Source organism: Corvus kubaryi, unplaced genomic scaffold (genome assembly GCF_017639235.1).
Source record: "Corvus kubaryi isolate FWS band 111438036 unplaced genomic scaffold, C.kubaryi_AGA036_p1.0 37308, whole genome shotgun sequence".
Lineage (NCBI taxonomy): Eukaryota > Metazoa > Chordata > Aves > Passeriformes > Corvidae > Corvus > Corvus kubaryi.
In genome coordinates, this window is record NW_024581096.1 from 21,157,765 (window position 1) to 21,172,514 (window position 14,750).

At 44.8% G+C, this 14,750-nt stretch overlaps 1 protein-coding gene across 2 annotated transcripts in view; it reads right to left on the reverse strand.

Moving 5' to 3' along the window:
- LOXHD1 (lipoxygenase homology PLAT domains 1) overlaps positions 1-14,750 on the reverse strand; it is a 122,448-nt gene that overhangs the window by 17,570 nt on the left and 90,128 nt on the right. For both annotated transcript variants that reach the window (XM_042028789.1, XM_042028788.1), the window contains 2 exons: positions 6,795-6,972; positions 1,301-1,486 (listed from right to left, as the gene is read on the reverse strand). In XM_042028789.1, coding sequence (XP_041884723.1) covers positions 1,301-1,486; positions 6,795-6,972 — 364 coding nt within the window. The remainder of the gene's footprint in view (positions 1-1,300; positions 1,487-6,794; positions 6,973-14,750) is intronic.

Consider the following 14,750-nt stretch of genomic DNA (forward strand, 5'->3'; position numbering starts at 1 on the left):
TTAGTGTTTTGGCAAAGTAATCAGGTGAAAGCAGCTCCCTTACTGCATTCAGCACCAGCTATATAACATGATATTATAGAGTTTAATCAACTAAATTGTGCTGTGTTATGGGAGTGATGAATATGAGCTCAGAGCTTGCAGTGTCTGGGAATAAACAATCATGTTAGGTGGATGTATTTCCCATATTTCACAGCAGACAGAGGCTACGATTAGATGTGTTTTTTCTCTCTCTCTCTCTCTCGCAAAGACTTTCCAATGGGAAAGTCTAATCCAGAGATAGCATCTTTTATTAAATAGAGCGTGACATGCATCTGTCACGACTTGGTATATTTGAGAAGATGGTGGCCAGGTCATATCATTGCTGGCATAAAACCCACCCCAGCCATAAACCAGCTGCCTCAGTACAACCAGGTAATGACTGGGTGGTTCTGCTGCCATTCCTCCCCAGATTTTGATAAATATTACTGCCAAACAGCTTTATTAATAGTGACTCAGGTGAGTCTGTGGGAGCCATGGAGCTTCACCTTCGGGCTGCAGCAAGGGCTGGCCACTAGTGAGCAAGCCACTGCTAATGCAGTATAATCTCTTTCACATGGAGATGAGGTGGGATGGGATGGGATGGGATGGGATGGGATGGGATGTCACCACAGCAGTGTTAGAGATGCATTTTTTCCAAGACACCTCTTGGTGCCTGAATGACAACACAAATTACTTTGACAGCAGTACTGAGCACTGCTCTGCTGCTTGTGACACCAGTTAGGGTGTCCAGCAGCAGGGAAATGCCAGAACCTCCCTCAGCAGTGCACTGCACGCTCACTGGCTGATGTAGTGATCTTAGTAAAGACACAGATCTTTATTTCTGTCTTCTTAGACTCACTGTGCTGTGCCAGGCTGCATTACCCCACGTGTTGGTGTCAGGCTGAGAGCATTAAATTGCTCTGGAAGTGCCATGCTAGCCTGTGTAAGAGGCATGCATGGGTAGAGTGAGTGTGTTGGGACAACAGGCTGGATGGCTTTGCCCGGGGGAGGCATCCCCAGTGCTGCAGAGGTGGCTGTAAGCCCTGACTGAAGATGGAGACCCGCTGGAGCAGATGCTGCAGCAGTGGCCAGGGAGAGGGTCACCTGCATGAAGGGGTGTGTCTAGACAGGGAAGCTGGGGCACAGGATCTGGGAAGAATCCAGGTAACTTTCTCAGCCTGAAGCAGAGCTGGGGACAGTGCCTTCAGCCTGCCTTGTGTCCCTGTGTTTCCTCAAGTGAACACATCTCAAACTCTCCCACCACCCACGTCACTGTCCTGACCTTTGTTGTCGTGCCAGATCCGCACTTTGCAGAGGTCTCCCAGGCTCAGCATTTCAGAGAAGCTGAATTCATCCATCTGGTTCCTCTCAAACTTATTGGAGTTATTGGACTCCTTCAGAGGCAGGGTGCCGCTGTCCCCATACTCCCCAAACAGGATCAAGAACACGTTGGCATCGGTGCCTGCCCCTGGAAGGAGAGAGAAGGGAAAAATGCCATGAGTTACCCTGCCACATTGGGCTGACTCCCTGCTCCCAGTCGCATGGGGAGGAGCAAAGGCAGGATGGAAGAGGCTGCAGGGCTGCTCATGTTTCTCTGGGCACAGCCAAGACATTTCAGTGGGTTCGTGCAGGACCCTGCAGAGAGGACAACCAACCCTTCCAGTCCATCCCACAAATACAGTTGGATGCTTTGCCCTTGTGCTTGAGGTGTGGTGACCTTGATGATTGTAGTGCTCATAGGAAGCAGGAATTTCTGTTCCTGATGGAGGACTGTCCATCACAATGCTCTGCAGGGGATGTCAGTGTAGTAACTTTTGTTATTCCAAGATAGCTTGGGAAGTAAAGTGACTTACCCAGCAGAATCCAGCAATCTACAAAAGAGTGTTAAAGAACATACTTTAACTTTTCTAGCCACAAAGTGTTGTTCCCACTGAGGCACAGTCCCTTTTCCACACTCAGTCATTCCCTGCTGCTGTCCCACAACCTTCTCCAAGCACTTGTGGCCCTCAGGATCCTTCAGCTGGTGTCCGTCTCCTCCTGCTCTCCCCGTGTTGTATGGTACAGGGATTTCAGAGCTATGTGCAGATCATCAACCAAGCCACTGTGGCACCTCATGGCCCACTTCCCTCCACCCCCAACAGATCTTCCTTCCATATTGCTCTTTCTCAAAAAATTGTCCATGTGGCATTTAATGGAAAAAGTCCCAGTTTCTCATGCAACAGTTTGCTCTACCAACTCCCACCTTCTTATTGCGCATATGTTAGGAAATTTAAAAATTTCCAAGATGATCTTTATGACCTGATATTGAATGTCTTGTGTCCTCTACTGTCCATATTTTGCCAAAGAAAACAGCCATGCTCTTTCGCTGACTTTTGAGGAGTTCAAGGCCCAACCACCACCTGCAGTGACCTTATATTTTAGCTGCGTTACATTTTCACCTGGCACTATTTATAATTCAACCAAAATGACTGCATTTTAATTTTGACGCCATAATATAAAAGCAGATTCACGGAGAGGAATAGATTACACGTGGGCAGAGAGTCACTGCTGTGTCAGAACAAAGGCCCTTTAATTTTGGGAAAGGAAAACGAGATCATCAAGCTCAAATCTGTCTTATAAAGAAACTCAGCATCTGCTGCCCTCATTTGGATAGCCCAGCTTTGAAACTCTAACCTCCTGCCAGGCCCTTTCTTACACAAGAGTATCATAAATCTACTTTGAGCCACACAGACAGTATTTCCCACAGCTCCATTCAAACACAGTGCAGAGACAAAGTTAGGGGGACTGTAAACTTCTGGAGAAAGGTCCCACTTCTGCAGAATTATTACTTAAATACAGAAGTTAGGAAGAAATCACAACTGTTCTTACAGAAGGACTGAGAAAAAAAATTACTAAAATAAAAAAAGGAGTAAAAGAGTCATATAGAGGAAAAGCAAAGCAACATGTGGTGTCCATGCAAGAAGTTGCCCATGTTAAATGGGGGCTAATTTTCAACAGTTCCCTGGGAAGGGTTTAAGTAGGAAGAGAAAGCATCAGGGATTCAGGCAGTTCATCTGGCAGTACTTTTTATGACCCTGATGCTTGCTGAGGTGAGGAACAAAGCAAACTGAAGTCCATTTCCTTGCAAGGAGCAGGTTCCTAATTAATGCCAGGTCTCAAAAAGCACAGAACCAACTGTTTCTCAGCAAAACCGTCCCTGCAGGAAGAAGCTTATGAAGGTCTCATGCTGTGACATTTCCCTCACAAGTAATTAGCAGGACATGGGAAAGTAAAGAACAGAAATGTTAAATCAATGTACATTTCACCTATTTGGGTCTGTGATATTTTTTGGTTTTGTTGTTGTTGCCAGTTCCAGGAAACTGTCAGGGACATTTAGGAACTGTAAAAAACTAGACAAATGAAGAGATGAAGGTACTGTGGTTGCACCAGCCTCAGCTGGTGATGAGTGCAAGAGCTCATGGGTTGATACTGGGATCTGCACAACTGAACTGAATTTCATCACCAACACCCTAAACAATGGCAGAGTGTTTCCTCAGTGTATTTCCAGCTAAGTGTAGATTTGTGGGAGTGACTGACATGCTGAAAGCCAGAATTCCAACCCAGATGGACCTTGAGAAACTTGAGGACTGGGCAAGCAGAAATTCCAGGAATTCAGCAAGGAGAAATGCAAAGTCCTGCATCTGGGTTTGGAATAAACCTTGCACACGCTGGGAAGTTGAAGGTGACCCAAAGTTTACAGCAGTACCATTCACATTCTGATAGAATCCAAGCTAGCAGGAAGTGTCCAGTGTTCAGTGCAAAATGCCAGTTCGAATTGCTGGGTTGTGTCAAGACACTGAGAAGAGCTCAGTGGATGGCTACCAAGGTGGACAAGAGCTGGGACAAACCACTGTGAGGAGAAGCCCTGAGAGGAGCTGGGGCAGATGTACAAGGGCCCCATGTGCAGGAGCAGTGACAATGGTGACAGGGCTGTCAGTACAGGCTAATGTACTGTGTCACACCATACCCCAAAGAGCCACAGCTGCAAGATGCTGGGGAGGTTCAGGCTGGGAATCAGGAAAAAAAACAAGTTTCTTAGGAATATGGTGCAGATCTGGATCAGATGCCTGGGGAGGTGGTGGCAAATCACCATCCCTGGAGATGTCCAAAGTTTAGCTGACAACAGTCCTTTGAGCAGGAAAATGGGTGAAATAACCTCCAGAGGACCTTTTCAATGGAAGTCTCTATGATTATATGATTCTTACTGAGCAGATGCTTCATTTTTAAACAAACTCTCTGGGCCTGAGTCACAGCCTTCTGAGGCCAAAGAATTTCCTTCTTTTGACATAACAAAGATCTGGAATAAGGCACTAGGAACTGACACCAACTGTCCTAAATTATGTAATTTGTAGGTTGGAACTGAGCTGACAACATCCTAATTAATCTTATAACAGCAGAGATAAAAACCTTCTGCTTCATTAATGGTTGGAAAATGAGAAAGCAGTATTTATTCACTCTCCATCTTTACTGCATTACCATGTATGTGATGCCTGCATAGCAAAAGTAAAAATTAACCAGCCAGAGGACGTTTCTGTGCCTCAGAAAAAGCCATCAGGTGGTCTGGCTATATTGCATCAATGTCTATGAGTCCTGCCTTGAAGAAAATCCAATTGTGCTTTACATCTAAAATCAAGACCTAGATTTAACCAAAGATTACCCATCTGATTTGGGAGGTGTATGCCCTAACAACCTCTTCTTATCTGTGTGTAGGCTGAGAGCCGTCTGAGGTACTGCTGGTGGTGGAAGAGAGGTGATGAGCTTTGCAGAGTGGAGTCTTTCCCTGTTGCAACCTCTGCAGGTTAAATAATCATTGGAGTAGAGTGACTTTGCAAAAGCCAAACTGTGGCTTAAAGGTTTATTTGAGGGAAAGGTAAAACAACGCTGTTGTTAAACACATGTATGTGGTGGGGAGGAAATAGCTTATACTTTCTAGTTTGCTGCAGGATATTCTTTGTGGGATTCGTTTTCCCTAATTTTAGCCATATAGCCTGACTTAATCATGCAGTCTCTGTCTGAATCTGATGAAGAAAAACTCAAGAGGGAGAGACCCTCAGGAAGGTTATCCAGACCACTGATGAAGACTCTTCTCTCCCAGATGAATTGACCAGGGATGGTCTAGATTAGGAGGAAGTAAAACCAGAAATAAAATTTTTTGGAGAATGACAAATAGCTGAGATTACTTTGCCTGCTTTATTTTTTTCCTTCAGTGACTCTTATGCACTGGAAAGTTGAAAGCCATTGCAAAGAAAAGCTTTATACCTAGAAATAAACACATTTGATGCCAGTCCTTGTGCAGTATTGCTGCTCCTCGACAATGTCAGCGTGGCAGGAGATGATATAACGTGTTTAAACACTGCCAAGGATAAAATGTCTTTCTTCCTGAATTGGTCCAACCAGGAGTAATTGTGGAATACATAATGATCAAAAAGGGAAGATGGTTCATGACTTGCACCTGCTTTAGATAAGCTGGATAAAGTTCAGCACTTTGTCAGTGAGCTGTGTGATCTAATCACAAACAGACTCCCTGAAACCTCTCTGTAATCTGCTCTTTCCTACTGGTTGTCGCTGTTCATAATGAAATAAAATGTTTCTTCATTAATACCCGTCATCCTTCATTCAATGGGAAGGGCAGATCTGTCTGCTGCTGCTGTCATTTTCTATTCTCCTCTCATTTCTATTTCCATCGCCTTTGAGTTAGGACTGGTTTTCACAAAAAAGGTCACAGAAAGATCTACTACTATATTAGATGGATGGCCAGATACATAAACAAATCTTCCTCTCTCTCTCTCTCTCTTTTGTTTTTTGTATTTCACTACATGTTTTTCAGACAAGCAGCCGGCAGAGAAGATAGATAAGAAATGGTGAGGTGGCTCAAAGGTGCTCTGCCAGGGAAATTTTGATATTCTTAGATCATACCTCAGAAGCTGCATAAATTACCACTGATAAAACCAGGGGAAAAAAAAAAAAAAAAAGAAGTAACAAAAGAAAAAAATGAAAGAGATTTAGAGGTCAGGAGGTGGTTATGTGAACTGGTGTGACAGAATCTCACTTGAGGACCAACCTTTGAAACAAGGTGTCTTCAAGACAATGTCTGGATTGCCCCCTCTTGGCACGAGACCCCTTGTATGTGGCTGCAGCTTTCATCCAGCAGCCTGACAAAACTTCCCATGAAAAGAGGCACTGCTCCCAGGAAATGACATTGAAACCCCATTTCTTGGCTCTTGAAGCTCTGCAGCTTTCTGTATATTTTGTTCCACTTCTTCTATCTGGTGTGCATTTAAGGATGTTTTATAACAGCCTGAGATAAATGCTCTCAAAACACTTTGAAAAGGTGGGTGAATTATTGCTATCTGCTCTGGGCAAGGCAGACAGTGCTGACTGAAAACCTGAAGCACACCAGCTCTGACCACCCTACATGGATGGACCTGACCAAAAAAGAAAAATGTGGCTGCTGACCTCTATAACTTCATCCGGTAATAGTTTCTGTTAAGGTGTCTTCAGAGGAATCAAAGACAAGTCAAAGCTGGGCCTTGTGTCTAAATATGTTATGCCCAGAGCTCAGAAGAGAATGAGTTTCTCAGAATAACTCCGGTGAACAGCCAGCCAAAATGATTGTATTCCAGCTAAACTATGTTTTTTAAAATGTAAATTCAAATGAAGCAGATATATTTTTTTTTCCATTGCTAAAAACCACACTTCATACTGTAAAAGTCATAAAATATCTAGCAAGGACCAACCTCCAATGTCACTGGTTTTAACCTGAAGAGTGTATGTGGTGTCCTCCATCATCTGCTCGTTGTTTATGAAAGCTGGCATCTCACTCACCAAGCTTCCCTTGTCATTTTTCAGCTTGGACAGCCAATCCCCATAGGTAAATGTGGCCACTTCTTGATTAGTAAGATTCTTCAGGGTGATCTGTGAAGAGCCAAAATGGGGGAAAAAAACTTACTCTGGTTACTATTTGAATGAGGGCAAATGTTAAACTTAGAAAGTGCATGATCTGGTAGGACATGGGGAGAGCTTGGCCGCAGCTCCAAAGGCCATACTGAGCTCTTCTGGGATGAATGGAACTCTCTCCTGTGGACAGTATTTGCTGTTCTGGCTTGCCCTGAAAAACGGTCTTCATAGTGCTATAAAGCTTTTTCAACCCTGGGGCAAAGCAAAGGGAGAAATTTGCTCCTCTGACCTAAGTTATAGATAAAGCTCATCTCTAAGAGAGTCAGACCTCTCCTGTGAGCCAGCATGGAATTCGCTCCAAAAAAGTAACAGAGTTATTAAAAACATCACTACCTCTCCTTGAAGCACCCAGCATTTTTCTTTTGCCTGCCTTCCTTTGAGTGAACATGCAGAAATTGTTGTAGAGAGACACAAACCAAGCCCAAACAAGTTAAAACAAGGCACAAGATAAAATTAGGCCAGCAAAACTTAATATTTCACACACTTCTCCCTCTGGGAAAAGGTGACAGAACAAACAGTATGCAACAGATATTAGTCACGCTATCTAACATGTCATGGAAGCAGCTCAGATGCCGTGGTGATAAGAACAGAATGGGAATGAATTCAGAGCAGCTCAACAAGTTACTCCAACAAATGCCTAATAAAATACCCACCTTTATGTCTCTTGTTGGATGTGGGCTCAGTGGAGCATCAGTCAGGTGGGAGAAAAGCATTACACCTGCCTAGAGCAAAAAACTAGCAATAAGTTCTCACTAAATTGGGGGAGCTGAAGGGAAGGCAGGAGACAGCGCTGTAAATTGCCATTTGTGTTACCATCTAAGAGAAACAGAGACTGTACCCGTGTGTAGCAGTGCATCAGCAAACACTGCCTCTGCCAAGACGATGGAAACATGAGCCCAGACGTGTCAGAGAAGCGTGGCATAATACTAGGGAGGAATTAATCAGGAGTGGTGGGAAATGTTACATTAAAAGGGACGCCTGCAGGTGTATGGTTCCACCCACTGCTCCAAGCATGGCTAGCTGCAAAGCAATGTCTGACCGAGCTGTGAAAATCTTCAAGGGTGTAGATTCCCCAGGCACTCTGAGTCCTCATCCCAGGGCTGCACCGTTCTCATTGGGAAGATTTTATTCTTTATGTCTGATCAGGGCTTTCCTCACTGCAACTTGTGTCCATTGCCTCATGCCTTTTCACTGTCCACCTCTGCGAAAAGTCTGGATCAATGGTTTCTGTAACCTCTCTTCAAGTTTTTAAGCCTGTCATGGCTTAAAAACTATTTTCCTCAGCCTTTCCTGGTGTGCCATGTAGGCCCTCATCACCTCAGTGCCCTTCCACTGCATGCTCATATATCAGCCTAAGAAAAAAAACTTAGTAAAACTTATCTCAAGATACAATGTGCTCAAATTCTGTCCTCAAACTTCAGGTGTCCCAGCTCGCGGCCTTCTGTTGACCCCAACCTGGCCTTCCTGGAGTCTTTATCACTTCGAAAGAAGCATATTGCTCCAGGTTATAAAAGTTTGTTTCAAAGAGGGCAGCAGCTACACCAAAGCTGAGCAGTAAGCCACGCTATTTGTGCATTGAATGGTTCTGTGGGTAGGACACTCATCTGGGGTTTTCGCTCTGCCTGATGCTAAAGAGGGATCTGTAACACAGCACCTTCACCCCCCTGTCCCAGGGGGACGGGACATTTTTGGAGGTAGAAGATGTCCCACTTTTCTAAAAAGCTGCTTATTCATAGCCAGTGACACTATTACTTTGTGGTCAAAAAAACTCTTCTGTGAGTCAAGAGATATTGCATCAAGCCCTTGCTTTGAACCAAGCAGAAATCAGGTCTCCCCCACCCCGGTTGGTGGCCTTTCTGCTGGGGCACAGAAGTGTCCTCTCTCAAGGATGTGTGAACAAGGATGCCTGCATCCTCTTAGGAGTCCAACCCAGAAAGTTTGCTTTGGCTAAAATTCACAAAATGGAATTGTGGGCCATATCAGGGTGACTGAAAATGTCTTTTTTTCCCCCAACCCAGTGTGTGAACTCTATGCTGGAAAAGGTTCAGCCAGCAGTACCTCTGCCCTTCTTGGGAATGACAGTGACACTGTTAGTAGCAAAATGTCCTGAGCAAAGCTTGCGGGAAATTGTCAGGGAAGCAGTGGGGATAGAAGCAGATTAGAGTTGTCATCCGGAGAGCACTCACAGACACAGAGGTCAGGCCTCTCACAAATACCCAGCCCATGCTCAGCGCTCCAGATGCTGTCTGAGAAAAAAATGTCTGGCTACTAAAACTGCTGGAGCAAAATCCCAGCTTTTTCCATCCTCAGCCCCTCACCCAGGATGTGTGATTGCATCTGTATGCACCCTCCTGTAAGCAGTAAGGACAGAAACAGAGCCCTGCCCCTGATATCTTGTTCTGGGGTGGTGATACAGGAGGAGCAGATAGGGAAGAGATTCATTTTATGACCATTTTTTTTCCCAAGGGATATCAGCCCAGAAATTCAACTCTATCCTGGGCTGATCCCCAGTGTGGGCAGCAGGGGAGGGGGGGATTCTGCCCCATTCAGGTGAGACCCCACCTGCAGAGCTGCCCCAGCCCTGGGGAACAACAGCACAAGGACCTGGAGCTGCTGCAGCCAGTCCAGAGGAGGCCACCGAGATGCTCCAGGGCTGGAGCCCCTCTGCTCTGCAGCCAGCCTGGGACAGCTGCGGGTGTTCAGCTGCACAAGAGAAGGCTCCAGGGAGAGCTCAGAGCCCCTGGCAGGGCCTAAAGGGACTCCAGGAGAGCTGCAGAGGGACTGGGGACAAGGCATGGAGGGACAGGTCACAGGGAATGGCTTCCCAGTGCCAGAGGGCAGGGCTGGATGGGATATTGGGAAGGAATTGCTGTCTGTGAGGGTGGGCAGGCCCTGGCACAGGGTGCCCAGAGCAGCTGTGGCTGCCCCTGGATCCCTGGCAGTGTCCAAGGCCAGGTTGGATGGGGCTTGGAGCAACGTGGCATAGTGGAAGGTGTCCCTGCCCATGGCAGAAGGTTGGAACGAGATGACCTTTAAAGGTAATTTCCAACCCAAACTACGATTCTGTGATCACAGCCAGGGACACAGAAGCAGCAGCAGCAGTGGCAGGCTGACTGCTGGGTCACAATGTGGGTACATTGCCTCACTTACCCTGTGTGGACGCCCTAAATGCTGGTCATCCAGCACAAACACATCATGTGGTCAGTGGTGGGACCTGGGTATCCCCAGGGAAGCCTCACATCCCACCCAAAATGGGGGCAGGTAAGGAGCTGTTCAAGGCATCGCCCCCTCTCTCAGGTCCATCTGTCTCATGACTACAGAAGGGGCCTGAATAGTTTGTTGGAAGGGGTGAAAGCTGAATGTAGCCTTTTTCAGTGACTAAAATAGCAGAAAATAAATCCCATCCTGCAAGGAGATGTTTGTGGGTGTTGCACACACAGAGGATGATGCCGGATTTTGGTTTCAATCATAGGGTCAAGAAAGTCATCTCAGCGAGCTGAGCTGAGACTATATTTAATTTCTGCCTGCTCCTCCCAGTTAACTAGCTACTGCTTGGCAATGAGACCACTATTTTACATTGCACCTAAGCTATTTTTTTAGGATACCTAGAACTTGCCGTGGGCATCCAGTGTGCTTTTCAGCTCAAACTTGCCCTGCTAATTATGCAAGGAGATTAACTGGGCTGTAGAACACTAAGGCATGAAAAGAAAGTGGCAGGAGTGTATATGAATCACATATTGATAATTTTCTTTGCAGATAAGCAAATACAGTAGTTGATAGGAACTTTAAACCAACAATTTGAAATTAATTGCACTGTGTCTCCTGAAATGGAAAAGTTTGAGTCCAATTATTTGATTTACCCCTATCCAGCCTTCTTCCAGATGTCATGTAAAACATGGTCCACAGGGTCCCCCACTCCACTGACACCAAAATACACAGCTCCTGGAATTCACCTTTAAAGGTTCAAACACAGGATTTTACACTTCTGTTGCATGTCATTATTCTTCACTTAAACCCAGGAACTTCTGACTGTAAAACAAAGACTTCTCTCTTTTCGGAAGAACAAAAGTAAGCTTCAACTATATAATTCTCAATTCTCAATAATAATTCTCAAATTCTCTTAATCTCCTTTATACAAAGGAGAAAGGACTGAATAAAGACTGAGTCCCACATGCAGGATTACTTGTGACGTTTGAATGCAATGCAATTAGTGCTTCATTAAGGCAGCTTCTTATCTGTCTGGCTTTGACAGCACAAAGTAACATTAAAATTCTGAGGGAAGCAACTCTGCAGAATTCAACAGTCTCGTAATTCCTGCTATTTCACTCAGCTTTCATCCCTTCTTGTTTCTAGATTTTCAACTTCACAGCAAAGACACTGGGCAGCAGGTGAAATCTTCACAGGGACTGAGGAACCAGCTATCCCAGGAAGAGCTTTCTAAAGCACACATTTAGATAAATTGCCTAATTAGAGTCAAAATTTTTTTTGCTGAGGGTGGTGAGGCCCTGGCACAGGGTGCCCAGAGGAGCTGTGGTTGCCCCATCCCTGGAAGTGTCCAAGGCCAGGTTGGATGGGGCTCGGAGCAACCTGGGATAGTGGAAGGTGTCCCTGCCTGTGGCAGGGGATTGGAATGGGATGAACTTTAAGGCACCCTCCAACCCAAACCATTCTGTGATTCTATGATTTTGTTCCCTGATTTTTCAGAAACACAGAGCAGTGTCATGGTAGCTTGATATGGAAGAACATGAGATTCAGCATTAGGTCAGTGGAAAAGATCCACATTCTCTGTCTCTCCCAGCAGTGGTCTGATCAGAGAGCATTGCTCAGCTTTGGAGAACATTCATGGTGCCTTTTTGGGCATAGTAATGATCAATAATGTTCATTTTGTCGCAAAACATCACTAATTAAATTTTGTTCCCTCTAGAGGTTTAGGTATCAGCATTTAAAACTTACTGCTACTTGTGGTGCAGTTTGAATTTTCAGCACCAAGTTCATTACTTCACTGAGATTCTGAATGAAATTTTAGTGTACTTTATGTAGACAGAAAAAAATATGACTACTTGCCTGCTTGTAAATTGAATCTTTTGGCTGTGTACAGAATCATTGATAATTCATGCATTTTAATTGGTATTTATGCATTTCTGTATCTGGTGAACTAAAAGCAGTATAAATTATGCTAGCAACAGTTTACCAAAAGACCAAGAGAATTAAAAAGATCATTTATTGTTAGCTTAATAGAACAAGAAAACTGAGAATATCATGTAGATAAATGGAGCAACAAATGGTTAATTACGGGGTTGATGGCTTAATCTAGCTTCTCATTTCACTGTGCTAGTTAGCACTAACTGTGAACCATCTGTCTGAGAGTTTAGCACTACCCCCACAAGTATTTCATTATGCAGTCTTAATATGCACTTTTGACAGAAATGGAAATGGGCTCCGATCAGTTTTCATGTCACACCAGGCTACGTAAGTTTCTAAGGCTGGAATACAAATCAGAGAACACAAATCCTTCCTCCCCTCTTCCAGAATGCTTCTGTAGCCACCCTCTCTCTGGGAATGCAAATGCTGTGTTTACCTTTTCAGGGAAAGTGGGAAAGAAAATAAATACAATAGACCAATAAATACAGTTCTCTACGTAAATACAGTTCTCTACAGTTCTCTACGTCTCTTCTACTGGCGTTAGAAAATCCTCTGTGATCTGCTTATCTAAGAAAAATAGAAACTATGGGCATAATTTTCATAAGCTTCTAAAATAATAGAATTATAAAAGAATGGTCTGGGTTGAAAGCAACCTTAAGGACCTTCCAGTTCCACCCCCTGCCATGGGCAGGGACACCTTCCACTACTCCAGGGTGCTCCAAGCCCCATCCAACCTGGCCTTGGACACTTCCAGGGATCCAGGGGCAGCCACAGCTTCTCTGGGCACCCTGTGCCAGGGCCTCACCACCCTCACAGCCAAGAGTTTCTTTCTAATATCTAATCTAAATCTCTCCTCTTTTAGTTTAAAACTGTCACACTGTCTCCTATCACTATCAGCCCATGTAAAAAGTTGCTCTCCCTGACTTTTTCAGGCCCTCTTTTAAGCCTCTTGTCCAGACCTATTCTTGTGTGCATGGTCCACCTGTGCTTCTGTAGAGCTGGAAGGTGGCTATGAGCCCACTGGGTAGGTCCAAATGAGAGTCCTTTTTGTCCACTTCCCTGGGAAAGCTTTGCTTTTGGTAGGACAGTCCAGCAGGCTGAGGTTTTGGAATGCCTGGACAGAGTAGGGAACAGGAAAGTGGGAAGGCACAACTAAAGATTCAGCCATCCCTTGCCTTTGTGCTGCTGCTGATTTATGACTGGAAGACCTGGAATGTCTCTGGATGAATAAGCTTTATTTGATTTCATTTTATATGAATACGATTTATAAAACTCAGGGGAAAGCATGTGAGAAATTACAAAGAGAGTTTGACCAAGACATCTGAATCAAATCAGAGAACAGATTGAGTTATTCCTCAGGCACAGAGAGAAAAACTGTGCATCTGTGGCATCTATTCTAAAGACATGTGCTGGAGGTCTAATCCTTTGAGAAGCTGCACAAGAATCATCATAGAATCAGAGAGTTGGAAGGGACTTTAAAACTCATCCATTCCCACCCCCTGCCATGGGCAGGGACACCTTCCAGTATCCCAGGGTGCTCCAAGCCCTGTCCAACCTGGCCTTGGACACTGCCAGGGACAGGGCAGCCACAATCTCCCTGGAGAACCTGTGCCAGTATTTTGCCACCTTCACAGTAAGGAATTTCTTCCCAACATCCAGCATGAATTCCCCCTCTTTCAGTTCCCCTCCTTCCCCAGCTGCTGAGAAAACATTTAGAAGTGGAAATGCTGAAGTAAAAATGGTACTGCAGCACAGAAACCCTTCTGAAAGTGAAGTTAATCACTTCACTGAAAACTGGTGGCTTTGTAGGGTCAATGTTTAGAAACACATTATCTACGGGAAAAAGACTGCTGTAAACTAGTCAAAAAGGATAAAGAACCCGATTAAAAAAATCATGCAGTGTTCCCCTGACCATGGTTAAGCTGCTGGGTCTTAAACTGTTCTCATAAAAAGGTCAAGATACAGAAATCCAGCAAGATATCAACTACAGGAAAAGCATGGTAAAGGAAAATGGCAGAGATGTGTTTCTCCATTAATGACATCTGATGGTCTGGAATCAACACAGCGTTCCCCTTCTCTCTTAGAAATATAATTATAGGGACCCACAACAGGCAAACTACTTTTGACTGCCCAGACAGAGGTGATCCTTACAAGGAGCTGGTGGTTTGTCAGCAAAGATAAACGCAAACACTGTACTTTGTGCAAGGTAGGACATCAGGGAAAAATACCATCAATTTACATATTCCATTCAAAATGCAAGATAAAAATGACACCTTACTTGTATGGACAAGAAAAGAAAGAAATCTGCCTGTGTGCTAGAGGAGAAGGAAAGGGGAGAGATGGGATGATACAGCTGCATGGATGGATTATTTGGAAATATCCCACCCAGCCCACAGGGTCTCTATCTGGCAGACATCCTCCCATGGATTCGGATTCCCACATGGCAGAGATCTGCAGGGGCTGAGGGTACATCCCAGGGACCAGAAAATATTGTGACCAACCAAGGCTCGTGCAGGGAAGGAGAGTGAGATCTAACAGCAGAATCTGTGGTGAAATCATAGAATCATTTAGGCTGGAAAAGGTGTCCAGTATGA